The sequence below is a fragment of the Dreissena polymorpha genome, chromosome 4 (assembly GCF_020536995.1).
Source record: "Dreissena polymorpha isolate Duluth1 chromosome 4, UMN_Dpol_1.0, whole genome shotgun sequence".
Classification (NCBI taxonomy): Eukaryota; Metazoa; Mollusca; class Bivalvia; order Myida; family Dreissenidae; genus Dreissena; species Dreissena polymorpha.
In genome coordinates, this window is record NC_068358.1 from 122,018,517 (window position 1) to 122,037,582 (window position 19,066).

The 19,066-nt window shown below is 35.8% G+C and overlaps 1 protein-coding gene across 2 annotated transcripts in view; it reads right to left on the minus strand.

Moving 5' to 3' along the window:
* Positions 1-19,066, minus strand: part of LOC127880050 (SHC-transforming protein 1-like) — a 153,198-nt gene that overhangs the window by 129,538 nt on the left and 4,594 nt on the right. For both annotated transcript variants that reach the window (XR_008049392.1, XM_052427278.1), the window contains exons 2-7: positions 16,621-16,791; positions 11,678-11,748; positions 9,460-9,520; positions 5,775-5,894; positions 3,809-3,862; positions 2,389-2,558 (exon numbers count right to left, since the gene is read on the minus strand). Coding sequence is in view for 1 of the 2 variants with exons in the window: in XM_052427278.1 (XP_052283238.1) it covers positions 2,389-2,558; positions 3,809-3,862; positions 5,775-5,894; positions 9,460-9,520; positions 11,678-11,748; positions 16,621-16,782 (638 nt within the window). In the remaining variant the exon portion in view is untranslated. The remainder of the gene's footprint in view (positions 1-2,388; positions 2,559-3,808; positions 3,863-5,774; positions 5,895-9,459; positions 9,521-11,677; positions 11,749-16,620; positions 16,792-19,066) is intronic.

A 19,066-nucleotide genomic window follows, 5' to 3' on the forward strand; every position in this document is an offset into this window, starting at 1 on the left:
CGGAAAGTGTCGTCCCTGATTAGAATGTGCGGACTGCACAGGATAATCTGGGAAGACACTTTACGCACATGCATTAAACCCCATTATCACAGAGCACGGCCAAATATCTACTGAGAACCACACTCACAATCTTTGTTTGATTCCCAATCCAGATTGCTTCACTTATGCAAGCCCATTACACTGTGTAATTAGCTGATGCTTTCCTGTTAAAAGCTAATGCAGTAAAGCTGTATCTATAACATTCGTTTAAGACCATTAGTAACAATTTGCGCTAATGGTTCACATTCTTTACACAGGTGAGTAGTGTTTTGTTTTTCAGGTATTTTTATATTTATCACCAAAAACACATGGGACATTGAGGACAATAAACAATAAAACCTGCTCCAACAAGAATGTCTGTGCTTTCAAAAGCATTAAATAAAAGCAATTTTAGTTTTTTGCCTATTTTATGAAAACAAAGGACTAGTAAATTTGCATATGATTAACAATACAAGCCTAATGTAGTTACTACTCCACCCAAATTAATTGTGGACACCATTTTAAAACACTATTGATGCTGCATAGTTTGTAGAAAACCCAATAACATTAACGTAGACAAAGTCCATCTTCTGTTTTCATTTGTTGTTGATTTATTTCTAATATAACGCTTTCAATGTCCAAACAATATTCTGAACTACAAGTTACATACGGGGCAACGGCTGATGGCCGCCCCGCGATAAAACAAGTTGTATACTTTCTGTCTGGCTGTGGGCGTGAGACTGATTTTACTAACACAGATATTAACAACAAAACCTTTGATTATTACGTGTGCAATTCTGATTGGCCGTGTGTTAAGTCACATGTCTCTAACTACTGAAATGTCATTATGATGAATGCAACGGACACATAAAGAATACATACGGAATCGACCGAATTTTGAAACACAAGGAAAGCAAATATTCGTGTCCGGTACTTATTGATGTTTGATAACCCAAGGCTAATGAAATGTTGATCTAGGTGTGACTGCCTATTGAAGATTGTATTAAATTTGGTTAATTGCGTTGATACAAATTTCGATTATTATATCAATTCAATTATGCCCAAAATGTTTGTTAGTTTACATTGGCAATTGACCAAGGCACATTCAGAATATTTCTTTCAAAATCATAAATTTACAAATTGATGTGTCCATGAAATAAATAAACTTAAATTCATGTCTATGAATGTAACACATGTGCACATGTTAAAATATCGTTATCCTTTGAACAACTGATTCAAACTAAAATTTGTGACAATTTTTACTATGCCATGAAATATTTTTGTTCCACCAATTATCAAATCTAGTAGCCTGTTGCACACCCTCAGTAAGGGACTCTCCCCTGATAAAATTTGGCATTTGCCAGCATTTTTGCTATCATGTTTACAAGACTGCAAAGGCCCAAAAGGGCTCATTTCAGACCAAAATTAACTTTACAGTTCACAGCAATAAATGGCTTACTATAGCCATATAATTATGAAGACTGCCACACCCCTTGCACCAACTCTTTATCAACACAACTGAACCATTTCCAAACTCATCCAAGAGAGCAAGGCACATTATGATTGGTAAAAAAATGTGACTTCCAGAGTGTTCTCAAGGGTTTTTGAAATAATAGTCATATAAGAAAAAGTGTTCCTATCCTGAAAGAATTTTTTTTAACACACAGGCATCATTTCTAAACTCTGCCAATATCTCATTAATACAAATGTTCTCAACAAGTTTCATTAACATTGTATAAACATGTGACTTCAAGAGTGTTCAGGAGGTTTCACTTAAGCCATACACGGTAAACTGCCCCAATTCCTGGTGACCATGTTTTTAAATTGACCAGGAACATTTTTGTACTTACAAGAGATGTAATTAGTACAAATGTTCAGAGCTAGTTCATGGTGATTAAATGTAAGTATAAAATATGAATTCTAGAGTTCTCACAAGATTTCCCAATTACCATTTAAGAAAAACTTCCCCATCTCCTAGCAGCCTTTTTCTTTAACAGACCAGAGCCATTTTTTATGAGTACATGGTGGTCAGGTAAGCTAAAAATCACTACTGGTAGTTAACCCTTTGCATGCTGGGAAATTTGTCGTCTGCTAAAATGTCGTCTGCAGAATTTCTAAAATTAGCATTTTCTTCATTTTTTTTTCAAAGAATATTATCAGAATAGCAAACAGTTTGGATCCTGATGAGACGCCACGTTCTGTGGCGTCTCATCTGGATCCAAACTGTTTGCAAAGGCCTTCAAAATTCGGTTCCCGCACTGAAAGGGTTAAAAACTACAAGCCATTTTGCAACATGCCTTATATTTGGCAACAAATAAGAAAGGCAAAGACAGCACTGGTAAGTGGACATTTGAAATGCTGTGTGCATACCTGTGGACAGGCTTTGGTTGCCTTTTCAGGTATTCCTTGAATCTCAACTCAAAGGCCTGGCCTATGGTGGTTATCACATCCTCTGAGAGCCCCCCTCCACACTCCAGCACGTGACACGCCCTTCCCATCACGTCATCCTTAGCCACGTATGCCACAAAGTCTAGTGTCTCCTAAAATACCCAATCTCTTGAAATTAGCCATAAGGAATTTGTCTGGACCCGTATTCACCCACCCATTCTTAGACTTAAGAATAAAGAAAAGACTTGGAACCAAGAAAAATGCATTCAGTGTTTGAATATATACAGGCCTCCACTGGTAATTATGTCATTAACACAATGTTCAACATGAAGAATGCCATAGATAGAGGTGTTAAATAACAAGTTTTACTCAAAATTCAAGCTCTGAATATATCAATTTAAAGAATATTCTTTTTGTTTGGTGAATACAGGCCCAGGAGAATAACTGCACATTGCATGCACATCATATCATCTTGACCAATAATATGCTGCAAAATCTAGCCTCTTCATGCTATTTTACAGGCTGTTGAAATAAGCCATTAGGATTTTTGTTTTTGTTCTGTAAACAATGATTTTGAATTTTAACAATTAGAAGAGCCATACATAAAACTGAAAAAGAGATGTGTTTGTAAGAAACACAATGCCCCCTAATGCGCCGCTTTGAAGCCATATATCTGACCTTTGACATTGAAGGATGACCTGGACCTTTCACCATTCAAAATGTGCAGCTCTATGAGATACACATGCATGCCAAATATCAAGTTGCTATCTTCAATATTGCAAAAGTTATTGCAAAAGTATAACCAAGGTTAAAGTTTTCCACAGAATGACAGACAGACAGGCCAAAAACAATATACCCCGGATCCGGGGCCATAACAAGATTCTTAATTGGATGATAAAGAATGTAATGGTGTAAGTGTCTTGTTTCTAACATTGTTGGAAAAATATTTCTACTATTTAACATAGATTTTTTAATACTATAAAATGTATACTCTGGAAAACATGTTCTTTCTTGGAACATCATTGATCCAGTGAAATATTTGCCAACATGTGAATTTATTTGAGCCTCAACTATAGCATTAGCACTTAAAATTGAGTTGTAAATAAGAACAAGGTCACTTAAATCTTACATTTGTTCTGAATTCAAAACTGGTAAGGATTAGACCTGAGGTGAGCTGAAATACATCCTCTAAATTGTACAAATACATTCAAAGAAGAATATTTGCGTAGCACCATCATCTACAATTTCTTCATTTTAGTCTTTTATTTTCTTCAACGTGGTCTTCAGTTTAGAAGTATAATATAATGATCATAATTGCTTTTGTGTGAGGCTAGAAAGTACGGTTGTATTTTAAAGATGTCGTGAGATATTTGATAAGGCAGGACCTTCGTATCATACTTACAGCATCTCCTCCTGATGCAAAAGAGATCCCAGGCATGAGATGATCGGCTATAATCTGAAATGTAACAAAAACTGAGCAAAAAAAAAAAAAGGGTATCTACCTAATTTAACAAATATCCCATATAAATGCTTAACATCATACCCCCAAGTCATGCATTACCACATAACTTAACACTTTTCAGTAAAATTAAGTGGTGAAGAATACAATAAAAATGCATAACCACCAATGAAATACATTGCCTGAATACAACATTGCATATAATCATCAATTCAAAAAGTGTATTCGCAGATTGGTCAATCATATTGATTAATTTTTACCTGTCTTTGCCCTTCTTTATCAAAAGAAACAAATAGGCATGATTTTAGATACCACAGTACATTTGTATATTGTTATAACTATCAGTAGTCTGGACACGGAATAAAACTTTTGAAGACTCTATTGGTGTTCCGGATTTCCACCCTTTCATAAAGATGTTGCTGTGGCATAGTGGAAATGGTGTCTGCCTAGTGACCTAGCGATCACGGGTTTGATCCCCACTATTGGAGCGTTTTTTTAGATCACCCCATAAACATCAATTACTGGTTCTAGTCACAGGAAACAAAGTCGAGAGCGTTTTCAGAACGTACAATATTTTACATGCAATCAAGCTAAAACTAGAGCTTTGTCACAGACGTGACGAATACCCCCACATGCCGCATTGACACATAATATTTTGCATGTCGTCTTCACAAAAACAGTGGACACCATGCTGAATGTTAAAAAACGCACTAAGTGACCCCGTGACCTAGTTTTAGGCCCGGAATGGCCCATGTTCTAACTTTGCCTTAAGATCATCTCCATAAAACTTCTTACCAAGTTTGGTGAGGATTGGATGAAAACTACTTGAATTAGAGAGCGGACAACATGGTGAGGTTTAAAACGAGCTAAGATACCCCGTGACCTAGTTTTTGACCTAGACATCATCTAGATACAACTTCTGACCAGTTTTGGTGAAGATTGGATAAAAACTACTTGAATTAGAGAGCGGACAACATGGTGAGGTTTAAAACACACTAAGTGACCCCGTGACCTAGTTTTTGACCCAGCATGGCCCATGTTCGAACTTTACCTACACATCATCTAGTTACAACTTCTGACCCTGTGTGGTGAAGATCGGATTTAAACTACTTGACATAGAGAGCGGACACCATGCTCAATGTGTAAAACGTACTAAGTGACCCTGTGACCTAGTTTTTGATCTGGCATGTCCCATGTTCTAACTTGGCCTTCAGATCATCTAGATAAAACTTCTGACTAAGTTTGGTGAAGATCGGATGAAAACTACTTGAATAAGAGAGAGGACACCATGCTGAATGTTAAAAAACGCACTAAGTGACCCCGTGACCTAGTTTTTTGACCTGGCAAGGCCCATGTTCAAACTTGGCCTTAAGATCATCTAGATACAACTTCTGACCAAGTTTGGTGAAGATCGGATGAAAACTACTTGAATTAGAGAGCGGACAACATGCTGAATGTTTAAAACAAACTAAGTGACCCCGTGACCTAGTTTTTGTTCCGGCAAGGCCCATGTTCAAACTTGGCCTAGACATCATGTAGATTCAACTTCTAAGTTTGGTGAAGATCAGATGAAAACTACTTGAATTAGAGACCGGACACTTAATACAGACCGACAGACAGACCGACCGACAGACAAGTTCACTCCTATATACCCCCCTTAACTTCGTTTGTGGGGGTATAATAAATAGGTTTAAACTAAACTAAACTAATCATGAAGTCCTTCATTTGATCTCCAATGTAATAGCACTTTTGGGTCCTTCCCCATGTACAAGTTTAACTTATGACAAAAACCTAAGTGTGATGCAATAAGCCTAAGGCAAAATTAGGCGTAATAAGACTTATGAAAATAGGATAAAACTAAACTTGTTGCAGGCAGTTTCAGAAGAGAACAGTAGCATGGCAGATTTACCTCCCCTGACTCCATGACCATCAGGTTGATACTTTCTGTTGTGATTGTCAGATTCACGTTGGAGCCCGCGTACTGCATGCTCGGGTTCTCACCCAACATCTTGGTGATCTTCTTGTCCGCCTGCAAATAGACAGCACATGTGGTCAGTAGGAAAACAGATAATCATTTGATATGATTACTTTGTATGTTCATGGCCCACACAGAAATATGATCATACTGATTCAGTATACATGTATTAAGTCGAAAGCTGTAGGCCAAATAGTTCTAAAGAAAGAATATAGATAACAGATGGTAAACAAACAATTCTAAGTAAAAACAAGAACTAAATTTTGAATTCTTTGTTTTGATTTTGCCAACTAAGTAAAAATAAGAACTAAATGTTGAAATCTTTGTTTTGATTTTTACAATTCAGTTTTCATTCTTATCTTGCAAACTCAATTCATCAACTTTAAATATGTAGATAAGGATTGACATCTGTATGTAAACCTAATAAAATAACAAAAAGAAAAAGAAATAACAGGTAACAAGCCACTTAAATAAAAAACATACGTAATCTCCTTTGCAATTAGAGAAATTGTGGAATAAAACAAAACAATAACTGTAGATTAAAATGATTATTACCTGTTCTGATGAAAGTAAAACATGCATTTAATTATGTTTATGTTCAACAATAGTTGTCCTAACACAGTGTGCTTGACTATTCTTCATCAATGATAGCATAATGAGCAATCTCTGTCAGTAACCCAAGTTGAATATCTGTAGTAGTTATACAGTACATGTTAACCCTTTGCATGCTGGGAAATTTGTCGTCTGCTAAAATGTTGTCTGCCGAATTTCTAAAATTAGCATTTTCTTCGATTTTTTTCAAAGAATACTATCAGAATAGCAAACAGTTTGGATCCTGATGAGACGCCACGTTCTGTGGCGTCTCATCTGGATCCAAACTGTTTGCAAAGGCCTTTAAAATCCGGTTCCAGCGCTAAAAGGGTTAAGTTAAAGTTAAACATTTATGAATTCTAACAAGAAACTAGATTTTCAACTTTATACCTATTACATTTTGATTTTGATAAAGATTGAAAGCAAGGTCTACTTACAACAAAATACCTCCATCCAAACACAAATTATTGAGCAGAAACCAGTTTTCTACCCCAATTAACATCCACCCAACTGGCCCAAAATTTAATCCCACCCAAGGTAAGTACCGGTATGAAAGCTACTTAAATACAAAGTCACAGCACACAGCCTCTTTCCAAACTAAAACAATCAAGCAGTAACAATTTTTTCTTTTTTAAGTAACAGTCACCGTAAACCCACGGGTCCCAAATGCAATTTTTTGCTGAATAAGCCTGTAAGCTATGTTAGCACAGCATCCTTGAAAAAATATAAAGCCTAACTGAAGTAAGTGAGCGCAGACTTTTTCACTATTTTAAGCAACAGTGACCATGACCTTTACCCATCTGTCCCAATATTAAACCCAATGCTAGGTCTGCAAGTCAGCTAGCAATTGGAGTTACTAAATTAAAATGCTTTCATGAATTTCCTAGCACAAAAAGTACGAGGGGCTAAATTTTGCTTAATTGCAGATCAGAACTATCGTCCTTTGTCAGTGACCGACTTCAATTGAATATTTGCAGTAATTACCGGTTGCATGCACACTTCAAAATGAAATTTATGTTACTACATGTAGATATCCGGTGTAGATAAACTATTAACAATTAAATAGTCTTTTTTTACAGCCAGGCATTGTCTATTTAGTAAATTCATGTTTCGGTGCAAGGCTAGAGATTGGCTGTTTATATATCTAACTTAACATAATGATCATGATAACATGTTACTCATGGCTGCCTGACTAGAATTTCGCTTTTGCCTGCTAGATGGGACAACTTAGAGACTGTTCTAAGTAATAACAAGAGCACCGCCTTGCAGGTGCAGACCGCTCATCTATTTTCTTTTTAAAGGTGAAGGGACTCTCAATTTCAATCACAAAGGAGGGAGGGGTGGAGTGAAGAGGGGTGTATAGTGTGGGGGTGTGGAAATTTATTACATTATCTTTCAAAAATGCGAAAAAAATGCACAAAAAAAAAAAAACATTGGGGGGGGGGGGGGGCGGTGGGGGGGTGGGGGGAGGGGATTCTTGGGTGCGATGGTTGGACGGTATTTCAAAAATAAAATAATAAAAATAAATATTTGTGTTTTTTAACCGTTTCAAAAAAAAATAATTTTGGGGTGGGGTGGGGGGGTTATAGTGTGAGGGTGTGGTGGTCATTTGTGAGATGATCTTAAAAAAAAAAAAAAAAATTAAGGGGGGGATTCAGGAGGGGGGGGGGAGGGCACGGGGGATGGTTTGGGTGGAGTCTATTGTGGTATGTCAGGTATGAGTAGTTTTGTCAAAGTATCAATCAAATCTAATCATAAATAAAGAAGTTATGGCAATTTTAGCAAAATTTAATAATTTGACCTTGAGAGTCAAGGTCATTCATAGGTCAAGGTAAAATTCAACTTGTCAGGAACAGAAACCTCATGATAGCATGAAAGTATTTGAAGTTTGAAAGCAATAGCCTTGATACTTAAGAAGTAAAGTGGATCGAAACACAAAGTTTAACCATATATTCAAAGTCACTAAGTCAAAAAAGGGCCATAATTCCGTAAAAATGACAACCAGAGTTGTCCTTTTACTCTACCCTTATGATAGTTTGCAAGTGTTCCAAGTATGAAAGCAATAGCTTTGATACTTTAGGGGTAAAGTGGACCAAACACAAAACTTAACCAAATTTTCAATTTTCTAAGTATAAAGGGCCCATAATTCCGTCCAAATGCCAGTCAGAGTTACATAACTTTGCCTGCACAGTTCCCTTATGATAGTTAATAAGTGTTGCAAGTATGAAAGCAATAGCTTTGATACTGTAGGAATAAAGTGGACCTAAACACAAAACTTAACCAAATTATCATTTTTCTAAGTATAAAAAGGGCACATAATTCTGTCAAAATGCCAGTCAGAGTTACATTACTTTGCCTGCACAGTCCCCTTATGATAGTTAGTAAGTGTTGCAAGTAAGAAAGCAATTGCTTTGATACTTAAGGAATAAAATGGACCTAAATACAAAACTTAACCAAAATTTTCAATTTTCTAAGTATAAAAAGAGCACATAATTCTGTCAAAATGCACGCCAGAGTTATCTAACTTTGCCTGCCCAGTCCCCTCATGAAAGTAAGTAAGTGTACCAAGTTTGAATGCAATAGCATTGATACTTTCTGAGAAAAGTGCACCTAAACGCAAAACTTAACCAGACGCCGACGCCAACGCCGACGCCGACGCCAACGCCGACGCCAAGGTGATAACAATAGCTCTTTTTTTTTTCAAAAAATAGATGAGTAAAAAAATAACAATGCATCACGAAATTACTTAATAATAATGTTTTTTTTTCTCTTTTTTATTGCTGATGTTGATGTTAACATCCATACCGGGTATATATCGTTTATGTTTGTATTTATCTGAACCCTTGTTCATATATAGTTATATAGTGTTTTGATCTTCGTATCTTGTATATGGAGGAATAAAAGTAAAAGTACATAAAAAACAATTCCTGCATAGAAAAACTAGTTTGATAGTTTTAAACAGTTGGCGAGTTGGGCTTAAAAATTAAAATCTCATGTTTGTAAATCGTTACATTTGTTATTGTCTTACCTTTTTGCGTTTGCCAGCAGATTTCAGACCAGCTGCTTCACTCACTCTGTTTATGGCTTCTCTGTTACACAAAAGATAGTAATATTTTAAAGCTGGACAGGTGAAGCTAAAGCATGTCAAAAACGTAACAACTTACCCCAGACACGACAATTCGCAATCTACATGTATTAAGGTTGTAACAATAAAAAACTTGAACTTGGCATGGCCAGTTTTGATCCTGGGGGAATCATTTGAACAAAGTTTGTTGAGAACCACAATACAATGTTGCATACCAAATATTAAACCATTGTGCCTTGTAGTTTCAGATGAAAATATTTTTAAGCTATTTTGCTCTATAAATCTATATAATAAATTATTTGATCCCTTGGTGAAGCCAGTTTTTACCCAAGGGTCATGATTTGATGAAACTAAGTATAGGGACAATATACAATGTACCATACCTAATACAACACTTTGTAAAAGAGAAGTTTCAACGTAAATACTTTCTATTTTATGTGTATTTAGTAACTAAAATAATATTTCATAAATTCTGAGTTGAAAAAGGCACATATTTTTGGCAATTTTTTACCGCTATACAAACATCCATGGTGATTAAGTATACTCCTATTTACTTTGTATAGGTGGGGTAATAAAAAATGATTTATTTGTTAGAAAGGACTTTATCAAAATGGCACACTGAATAAATCAAATATTACAGTGTAGGTTTATAATCGGGTGATAACTCAACAAGAATGTAATCAAATTATATAAACCAAATAACTTCCTCATTGCAAACAATGCACCAAAAAGCTGTTGCAGGGTTCCTCTTAAAGGGAATGTTAACAGCTTTAAGTATATCCTCCGCTTTGTCAATTCAATGTCTTAACTCAAAAGATAAGGGCAAATAAACTCAAAAGTTTGAGTATATTGACATAAAAAAAACACATATATATATTTATATGTAAAAAAAACAAATGTAAATAACCGCTCAGTCATTCTGTCATGTAGTAACGAGAGTAGATTCGAACTTAATCTAATCAGCATTTCTAATGAAAGAACAGAAACATTGAGTCAATTGACAAATGTTCTATGGTTTCTCACTGCATATGTTTTATAATTATATAGTTTTCTCAATACCGACTTAAAATTACTTATACAAACAACTGTATAAGTACTTTTTATTTTGGAGAATTTTTTACAAAATATTGTCAAGTAGTCAGTCTGAGAACAAGTCCCTTTAACGAGACACTAGACACTGTATGAATATACATAGGTTACAACTGAACTGCTTGAAATTTGGCTGTCAACCAACCCTCTGAGGAAAGGGGAAATTTGCCGTGCAAAAAGTCATACATTGACAGTCAAACAATTTCATAAAAAAGCAAAATTCAAAACCAATATCTGATTGAGTAGGGAAAGATTTACAGTCAGTGTTATAGCAGGGTGCTACGCCTTGCTCTTTTAAGGTTCCTTGCTTTTGGTCTACACAAAACTATGTTCATCTGTTAATCTTTAAATATATTTGTGCAATTATTCAATGGCCACTGAATATCAGTAGAACTTGTTTAAAAACTTAATTTGCACCTGTTTAAATAAGAAATTCACTAGAGTTATTACAATTTATAGACAATTTCACTATAATTGCGCAGCATTATGTATTTTATTATCATAGATTTCCCTTGCATGAGTGACAATGTTATTGTACGCCCAATTATATTAGTCAACAAGAGCTGTCACCATAGGATGACATATGCCCCTGAAAAACGCTTTTTCGAAACCTAAATGCAGATTTAAAAGCCTAAACGCGGACCCTAAGTTCAAGAACAAGGTCAAAGACGTCAAAATTTGTATATGTATGGAAAGGCCTTGTCCATATAGACATGCATACCAAATATGAAGGTTACATCTGAAGCAACATAGAAGTTTTGAGCATTTTTCGAAACCTTAATGCAAAGTGTGACAGACTTTCAGACAGACAGACGGACAGACAGACGGACGGAAATGCTATCACTATATGCCCATCTTCAGGGGCATAAACAGACATGCAATAGCATGAATTACAACCTAACCAAATTTAGGGCTAGTACTGGACCAATTGCATATACAAGAAAACAAGAAAAGAAAATTTAATTGTGTTAACTGCCATGTAGCAATAATTGGGTTTTTGAACCAAAATAAACAAACATTATTTTTTTTTAAGCTCATAAATGACACCCATTGTACCACATTTCCTACCCACCTAGCCAGGGTTGTCCTCGTATCAAAGTCCAGGTTCCTCATGGACTCCTTCACCTCAAGACATCCAATATACTGAAACACACAAACTTATTTTATTTTTTGCATAAAAGTATAAGCACATTTCACCACCCACACATTTCACCATTAACCAACCACAAAAAATGCAATGAAACACACACACACATTGCCATGTACTACTCACAGATATTGCAATTGAACACCTACAAATATTGCAAGCCACCACCCACACATATTGCAATCACCAATTACCATCCACACATATTGCAATCACCAATTACCACCCATGCATATTGCAATTAAACACCTAAAATTATTGCAATACATCACCCACACATATTACAATTAACAAACCAAACATATTGGCATTCAATATTGCAATTCACCACCCACAAAATATTGACTATCCAAACATAGCCCAATTTACCACCCACAAAAATTGAAATTCACAATTGACAATACAAACATATTGCAATTCACCACCCACAATAATGTTCATTTATCATTGACTACCCACATATTGCAATCCACTTTTAACCACCCATACATGTACATATTTCAATTCACCATCCATATGTATAGCAATTCAACATTGATCACCCACATCTAATGCAATTCTCCATTAACCACCCACACATATTGCAATTCATCATTGACCACCCACACATATTGCAATTCATTATTTCCCACCCACACATATTGCAATTCATCATTGACCACCCACACATATTGCAACTCATTATTGACCACCTACACATATTGCAATTCATCATTGATCACCCACACATATTGCAATTCATCATTGACCACCCAAACATATTGCAATTCATCATTGACCACCTAAACATATTGCAATTCACAATTGACCATCCATACATATTGCCAATCAGGGTCTTCCCCAGGCCATTTAAGCGCCCCTTGCCGGGGCGCTTGAATTTCGAAATCAAAGTCCCCGGGGCGCTTGAAATTTTCCGATCAGTGTATTCTTCAGTAAAAGAAAGTGGAGATTGTCCAAAAAAAATCAAGGTTTCCCTATCAGTGTATCAATATTCCCTGTTTTAAAAGAGCACTCGGTACCTACTTTCACAAGTAATCGCCATAAACACCACATGGGGTAATGGATAATCCACTGATAAGAGAATAGCATGACGCGCGTATCGATTATTCTAGCCACATTACACGGTCATTTAAATGCTGACAAGGATGCATCTGGTAACTTTCCAGTCGTCAGACTGTGAAGTTCATCGTCCAATCGGTTACGCGAATGCTTATGAGGGCGGGGTTAACTATCGACCATTATTTTTGATTGACGTCGGGCATGAAGTAAGAGTTTATCGCAGCTTGATTAGCAAGTAGTTGTACCATTTGAGTAATATAAAACCGGTAATTAGTACAGTACAGAACATTAAAGACGGTTTCGGGCATCACCATCACACCTTTTTACTGTAAACAAGTGTTACCTATGACTCATAATTAATACGAGAAATTAATTGCAAGTGGTAAACAATTAATTATTATAGCGGTTACAATTATGTGATAACAATTTATTTAATTCCAGTACATGTATATTTCAACATGTCCATTTATAGAACTGATTCACCTCGTTTTCTGACATTTATTCGACACGTAATGCGCTTTAACAAATTTTCGTTGAATTAATTACGCACACTTGTAAATGTTTTGTCCGATAATCGATAGTTAGAAGACTGATGATGGCAACCGGCCGTTATCCTCGTGGACAACGTGAATTTCATGCGTAATTCCATCAAAACATTTATTCGACTCGTAAAGTGTGTAAACAAATTATCGTTGAATTTATAACGCAACGGTTAATATTTGTTGAAATCTCAAATGGGAATAATTAAATGTGTAATCCGAAACCCATTACCGTAAGTCGATGTTAACGCGTTTTTAATCCGAAACACACTTCCGAATGTAAATGTTACCGCAACGTTAAGTATTTTTGCTTCAAATTAGCAGTGTCGAATCTTTTTCTCAATTAAAAAGAGCGCGAAAATTATGCAGCATGTACAACGTCGCGTCTATTGCATACAAATGGCGTGTATTGAGCGTTTTAACAAGCACACAACAGGTCAGGGGATTGACGCATATTCAGAGGCAATATTTCATCAAATCTATAAATAGTCACTTAAAAAATGGCAAGGTTTGTGCTAAAGAAATAACTGAAAGCTTTTATCGTAAATATTTACCAGAAAGAGATTGATAAAAACGGAATAAACGGGATTTATCGGGTAATAAATAGAAACTTGAAAAATAGTAAGTATACAGTAATAGAGTCGGGTTGAAACGGATGTATTGGGGAATCGTTCGAGTCGGGATTTTACTATCTGTGCGGAAAAGTTTTAAAACAATTAAACAATATAAAAAAATATATTTTTAAATGACTGGGGGATTTTTTTGAAGAGTCATAGCGCACCAAATGACGTCTTTTGACGCTGTTTTTCTTTGAGTTATAACGCACCACAGAACGTGAATTGACACGTTAAATTAAAAAAAATCAACGTCGGGAGGGGACACCCCTCCCGAAACCATCTCCGGGGCGCCTGAACAAATTCCTGGGGAAGGCACTGTTGCCAATCACCACCCACACATGGTGCAATTCACTATTGACCACGCACACATATTGCAAGTCACCACCCACACATATTGCTATTCACTATTGACCATCCACACATATTGCAAGTCACCACCCATATATCTTGCTATTCACTATCGACCACCCACACATATTGCAAGTCACCACCCACACATCTTGCTATTCACTATTGACCACCCACACATATTGCAAGTCACCACTCACACATCTTGCTATTCACCATTGACCATCCACACATATTGCAAGTCACAACCCACACATCTTTCTATTCACTATTGACCACCCACACATATTGCAAGTCACCACCCACGCATCTTGCTATTCACTATTTACCATCCACACATATTGCAAGTCACCACCCACACATCTTGCTATTCACTATTGACCACCCACACATCTTGCTATTCACTATTGACCACCCACACATATTGCAAGTCACCTCCCACACATCTTGCTATTCACTATTGACCATCCACGCATATTGCAAGTCACCATCCACACATCTTGCTATTCACTATTGACCATCCAAAAATAGTGCAAGTCACCACCCACACATCTTGCTATTCACTATTGACCACCAACAAATATTGCAAGTCACCACCCACACATCATGCAATTCACTATTGACCACACACACATATTGCAAGTCACCACCCACAAATCTTGTGATTCACTATTGATCATCCACACATATTGCAAGTCACCACCCACACATCGTGCAATTCACTATTGACCACCCACACATATTGCAAGTCACCACCCACACATCTTGTGATTCATCATTGACCATCCACACATATTGCAAGTCACCACCCACACATCTTGTTATTCACTATTGACCACCCACACATATTGCAAGTCACCACCCATATATCTTGCTATTCACTATTGACCATCCACACATATTGCAAGTCACCACCCACACATCTTGCTATTCACTATTGACCACCCACACATATTGCAAGTCACCACCCACACATCTTGTGATTCACTATTGACCATCTACACATATTGCAAGTCACCACCCACACATCTTGCTATTCACTATTGACCACCCACACATCTTGCTTTTCACTATTGACCATCTACACATATTGCAAGTCACCACCCACACATCGTGCAATTCACTACTGACCACCCACACATATTGCAAGTCACCACCCACACACCTTGTGATTCACTATTGACCATCCACACATATTGCAAGTCACCACCCACACATCGTGCAATTCACTATTGACCATCCACACATATTGCAAGTCACCATCCACACATATTGTGATTCACTATAATTGACCATCCACACATATCGAAAATAGCCAAACACAAATAATGCAATGCACAATAGACCGTCATACTCATATTTGTTTCAGAAAATCACCAAGATGATGTCCATTCAAAGTTTTGTGTCTTATTTTGAAATCAAATTCTAAAAATACAGTGTTTATATCTATTTATCCTTAATTAAATTAATGCAAAACATAACAAAAGAAACCAACCCATTACATGTACATGTGTATATGGTGTTATTACAAACATTTAAGTGAACCACACTAGAAAATGAACCTTGTACTACATGTATAATCAATAGCATTGTTTATCAAGAACTATGATCCAACACAATTGCAAGGTTGTACAAAGTACTGATTCAATTATAACCTCTATTTTCCCAAAGGAAGAATTTTACTTAAGGAAAAAAAATCCTATATTTGTTCATAAAGCATTTGTATCAACTGCTCACATTTTGCCCAAATCAAACGTTATTATCTGATCATAGACTTCACTTACCAGCATGTTATTTCATCAGTTACATTTTTTTGTTTTTTTGTTCTTCAAATTTAATGTTCGTTTTCATAAAAGAACAACATTTGTTTTATTATTTTTTTACAGAAAAGTTAATGCCTAATGGAAATCTCTTCAGACATGACATGAAATAAGAAGCTGTTTGTTATTTTGTTATCCGTCTTGCATGGATTAATACATGTTTATATAATTTTAATATGTGTCAAACGACAACATGATTGAAATCAATAATGTCAAGCAGATAATTTGCTCTAGTATGAAAATAAGTTATTTCATATACATGTACATGTAATGCAATTTGCTTGCATCAAAAAGCAGGAGTGCCAGTCAATTAACCCTTTCCCACTCAGAAGCAAAGTGCCGGGACAAAGAGCCCAAAAGCTGGACTGTCCCGCCGAGATCGGGACGTCTGGCATGTATGGTATCTGTATCTAGGTGGAAAAGGGTTAAAACCACTTAGGTCTGCACAACAGAGCAATTACATCATAAGTATGAACCAGTGTTACCCTGACTCCGTAGCAAATGCCTGCATCTGCTACAAGTTGTTCGTCCGGGTGAATCCATCCCCGCTCAGGCTTATGGAGGAAAGTTCCGGTCCGGGACCACTCCACAGACATGTTGCTTCCCTTTGCATTCCGCTTCTTTATCTTGTCAGTGAAACTAGCCATTGTGCATGTCTGAAAAAAAATAACCATTAGTTTGCAAAAAACAGTATAATTTCTTTCTTTTTTTCCAAATGGTTCAAATATTTGATTGACTCTACAATAAACAACAATAGCAGTGATGTCCCTGTCCAATCCCTGAGCATAAATTATCACAGATGATGAGAAAGATATACATGAGGCTAAAAACCTTGTTTGCAATCACGAGAATAAAATCAGTTTACAATCATTTCATATAGTAATGATAATGAAAATTACAGGAGGTGGCGCCCCAAAATTAGTGTTTTTTGGAAGGGGAGAAAACACATTTGTTTTTCTCAAAAGGAGAAAACGTATTTTTAAGGTTAATATGCATGCACAAGTAGACAACGAAAAAAGAATACAACTTTGCCATATTTAATTTCATTTCATGTTTATTATAAATGTATCATTAATACCTTAGTATCTTATTGCCAGTCACTTTATTAGAAAAATATGAATGTGGTAGTGAAGATTTTAAGTTTGTTTGTCTTGGGGACATGTACAAAGTCATTTTTCTAATTGAATTACGTTGCCAATTGAAGGTACTTTACAAACTCTAGCTATATTAACCTTTTAATAACTTCCTTCAAATGCACAGTTAAAGATGTCAATTGTGAACATTGGATGATAAACTTAACATAATCAAAAGCTATTGTGTACCACTGAACTCATTGTTCATACTTGAATATGCACAACAAAAAGTTAGTTCTTCTTGAATGCTCTGAGCTTTTAAGAGTACATATGTACAGCTCATAGCGACCCGGAGGGTCAATATAGCTGGGAGTTGTATTATTGCAACTAAAAAACAAGATGTGTTTTTGAAACACTATGTCCCCATATATGACGTTTGACCTTGGAGGATGACCTTGACCTTGACCCTTTACCACTCAAAATGTGCAGCTCCATGAGATACACATGCATGTCAAATATAAAATTGCTAGCTTCAATATTGCATAAGTGACATTACATGAGCAATTTTGACCCATATATTTGACCTTGAAGGATGACCTTGACCTTTCACCACTCAAAATGTGCAGCTCCATGAGATACACATGCATGCCAAATATCAAGTTGCTATCTTCAATATTGCAAAAGTACTCATCAAATGAGCGATTTTGGCCACATATATTTGACCTCTGACCTTGAAGGATGACCTTGACCTTGACCTTTCACCACTCAAAATGTGCAGCTCCATGAGATACACATGCATGCCAAATATCAAGTTGCTATCTTGAATATTGAAATATTGCAAAAGTGTACATTAAATGAGCAATTTTGACCCATATATTTGACCTTTGACCTTGAAGGATGACCTTGATCTTTCACCACTCAAAATGTGCAGCTCCATGAGCATGCCAAATATCAAGTTGCTATCTTAAATATTGAAATATTGCAAATGTTAAAGTTGGCGCAAACAAACCAACAGACCAACAGACAGGGCAATAACAATATGTCCCCACATAAAAAGTAACATAACCAATTTGAAATCGTCTACTGAATGTAATAACTAGGGTAACTGACATTTTGTGAATTGTTCAGGACAGCATATTTTCCGACATTTTCCAAAATACGGTAAGAGCACTTACATTATTTTTTGCGCTCAAAATATTTCAGTGTTGAAATTATGGTAACTGCTCCTTTCTTAATTTTTTTATTGTTTTAAAAAAGACATATCAATTTGGAGTTTTGTTTCGTTTTTCAAGTGTTATTATAATACTAATCAGAAAATTTAGATACAGAAAAATGTTTATTATTTTAATAAAACATTTTTTTGCTTCTCCTGAAAATTGAACAAAATGTCAGTTACGCTACTTTTTACATTCAGAAAATGACATGTGTTTGTTAAGTCAAATTCGAAAATTTGATAAAAACATTATTTTTACCAATAAGGTCGACTAAATATTTTAACAGTTGATGTATGTCACCTAAATAAACACAAAAATGGAAAAAAGTAAAAATGTATAAAAATGCCAGTTACATGACTTATTACATTCAGTAGGCGAAATGTTATCTGCATGGTTAATCAACAATATGTACCACAAGAAGCCAAAGAGTAAGACCACAAATAATTGAAAAACAATACATAGATAACTTATTTGAAATTAAATTCAGATACCTTTTTTTTTCTTATCAAAATGTTAACACCTAGCAGGAAGTTTTCCAGCAATTTTGGGAAAAGATCAGTCTGGTCAATTGGGATTTGTTAAAATTGTAAAAAGGCAAATTTGGGAATTTTTTATCGGAAAATGGACCAAATAGGGATTTTTTA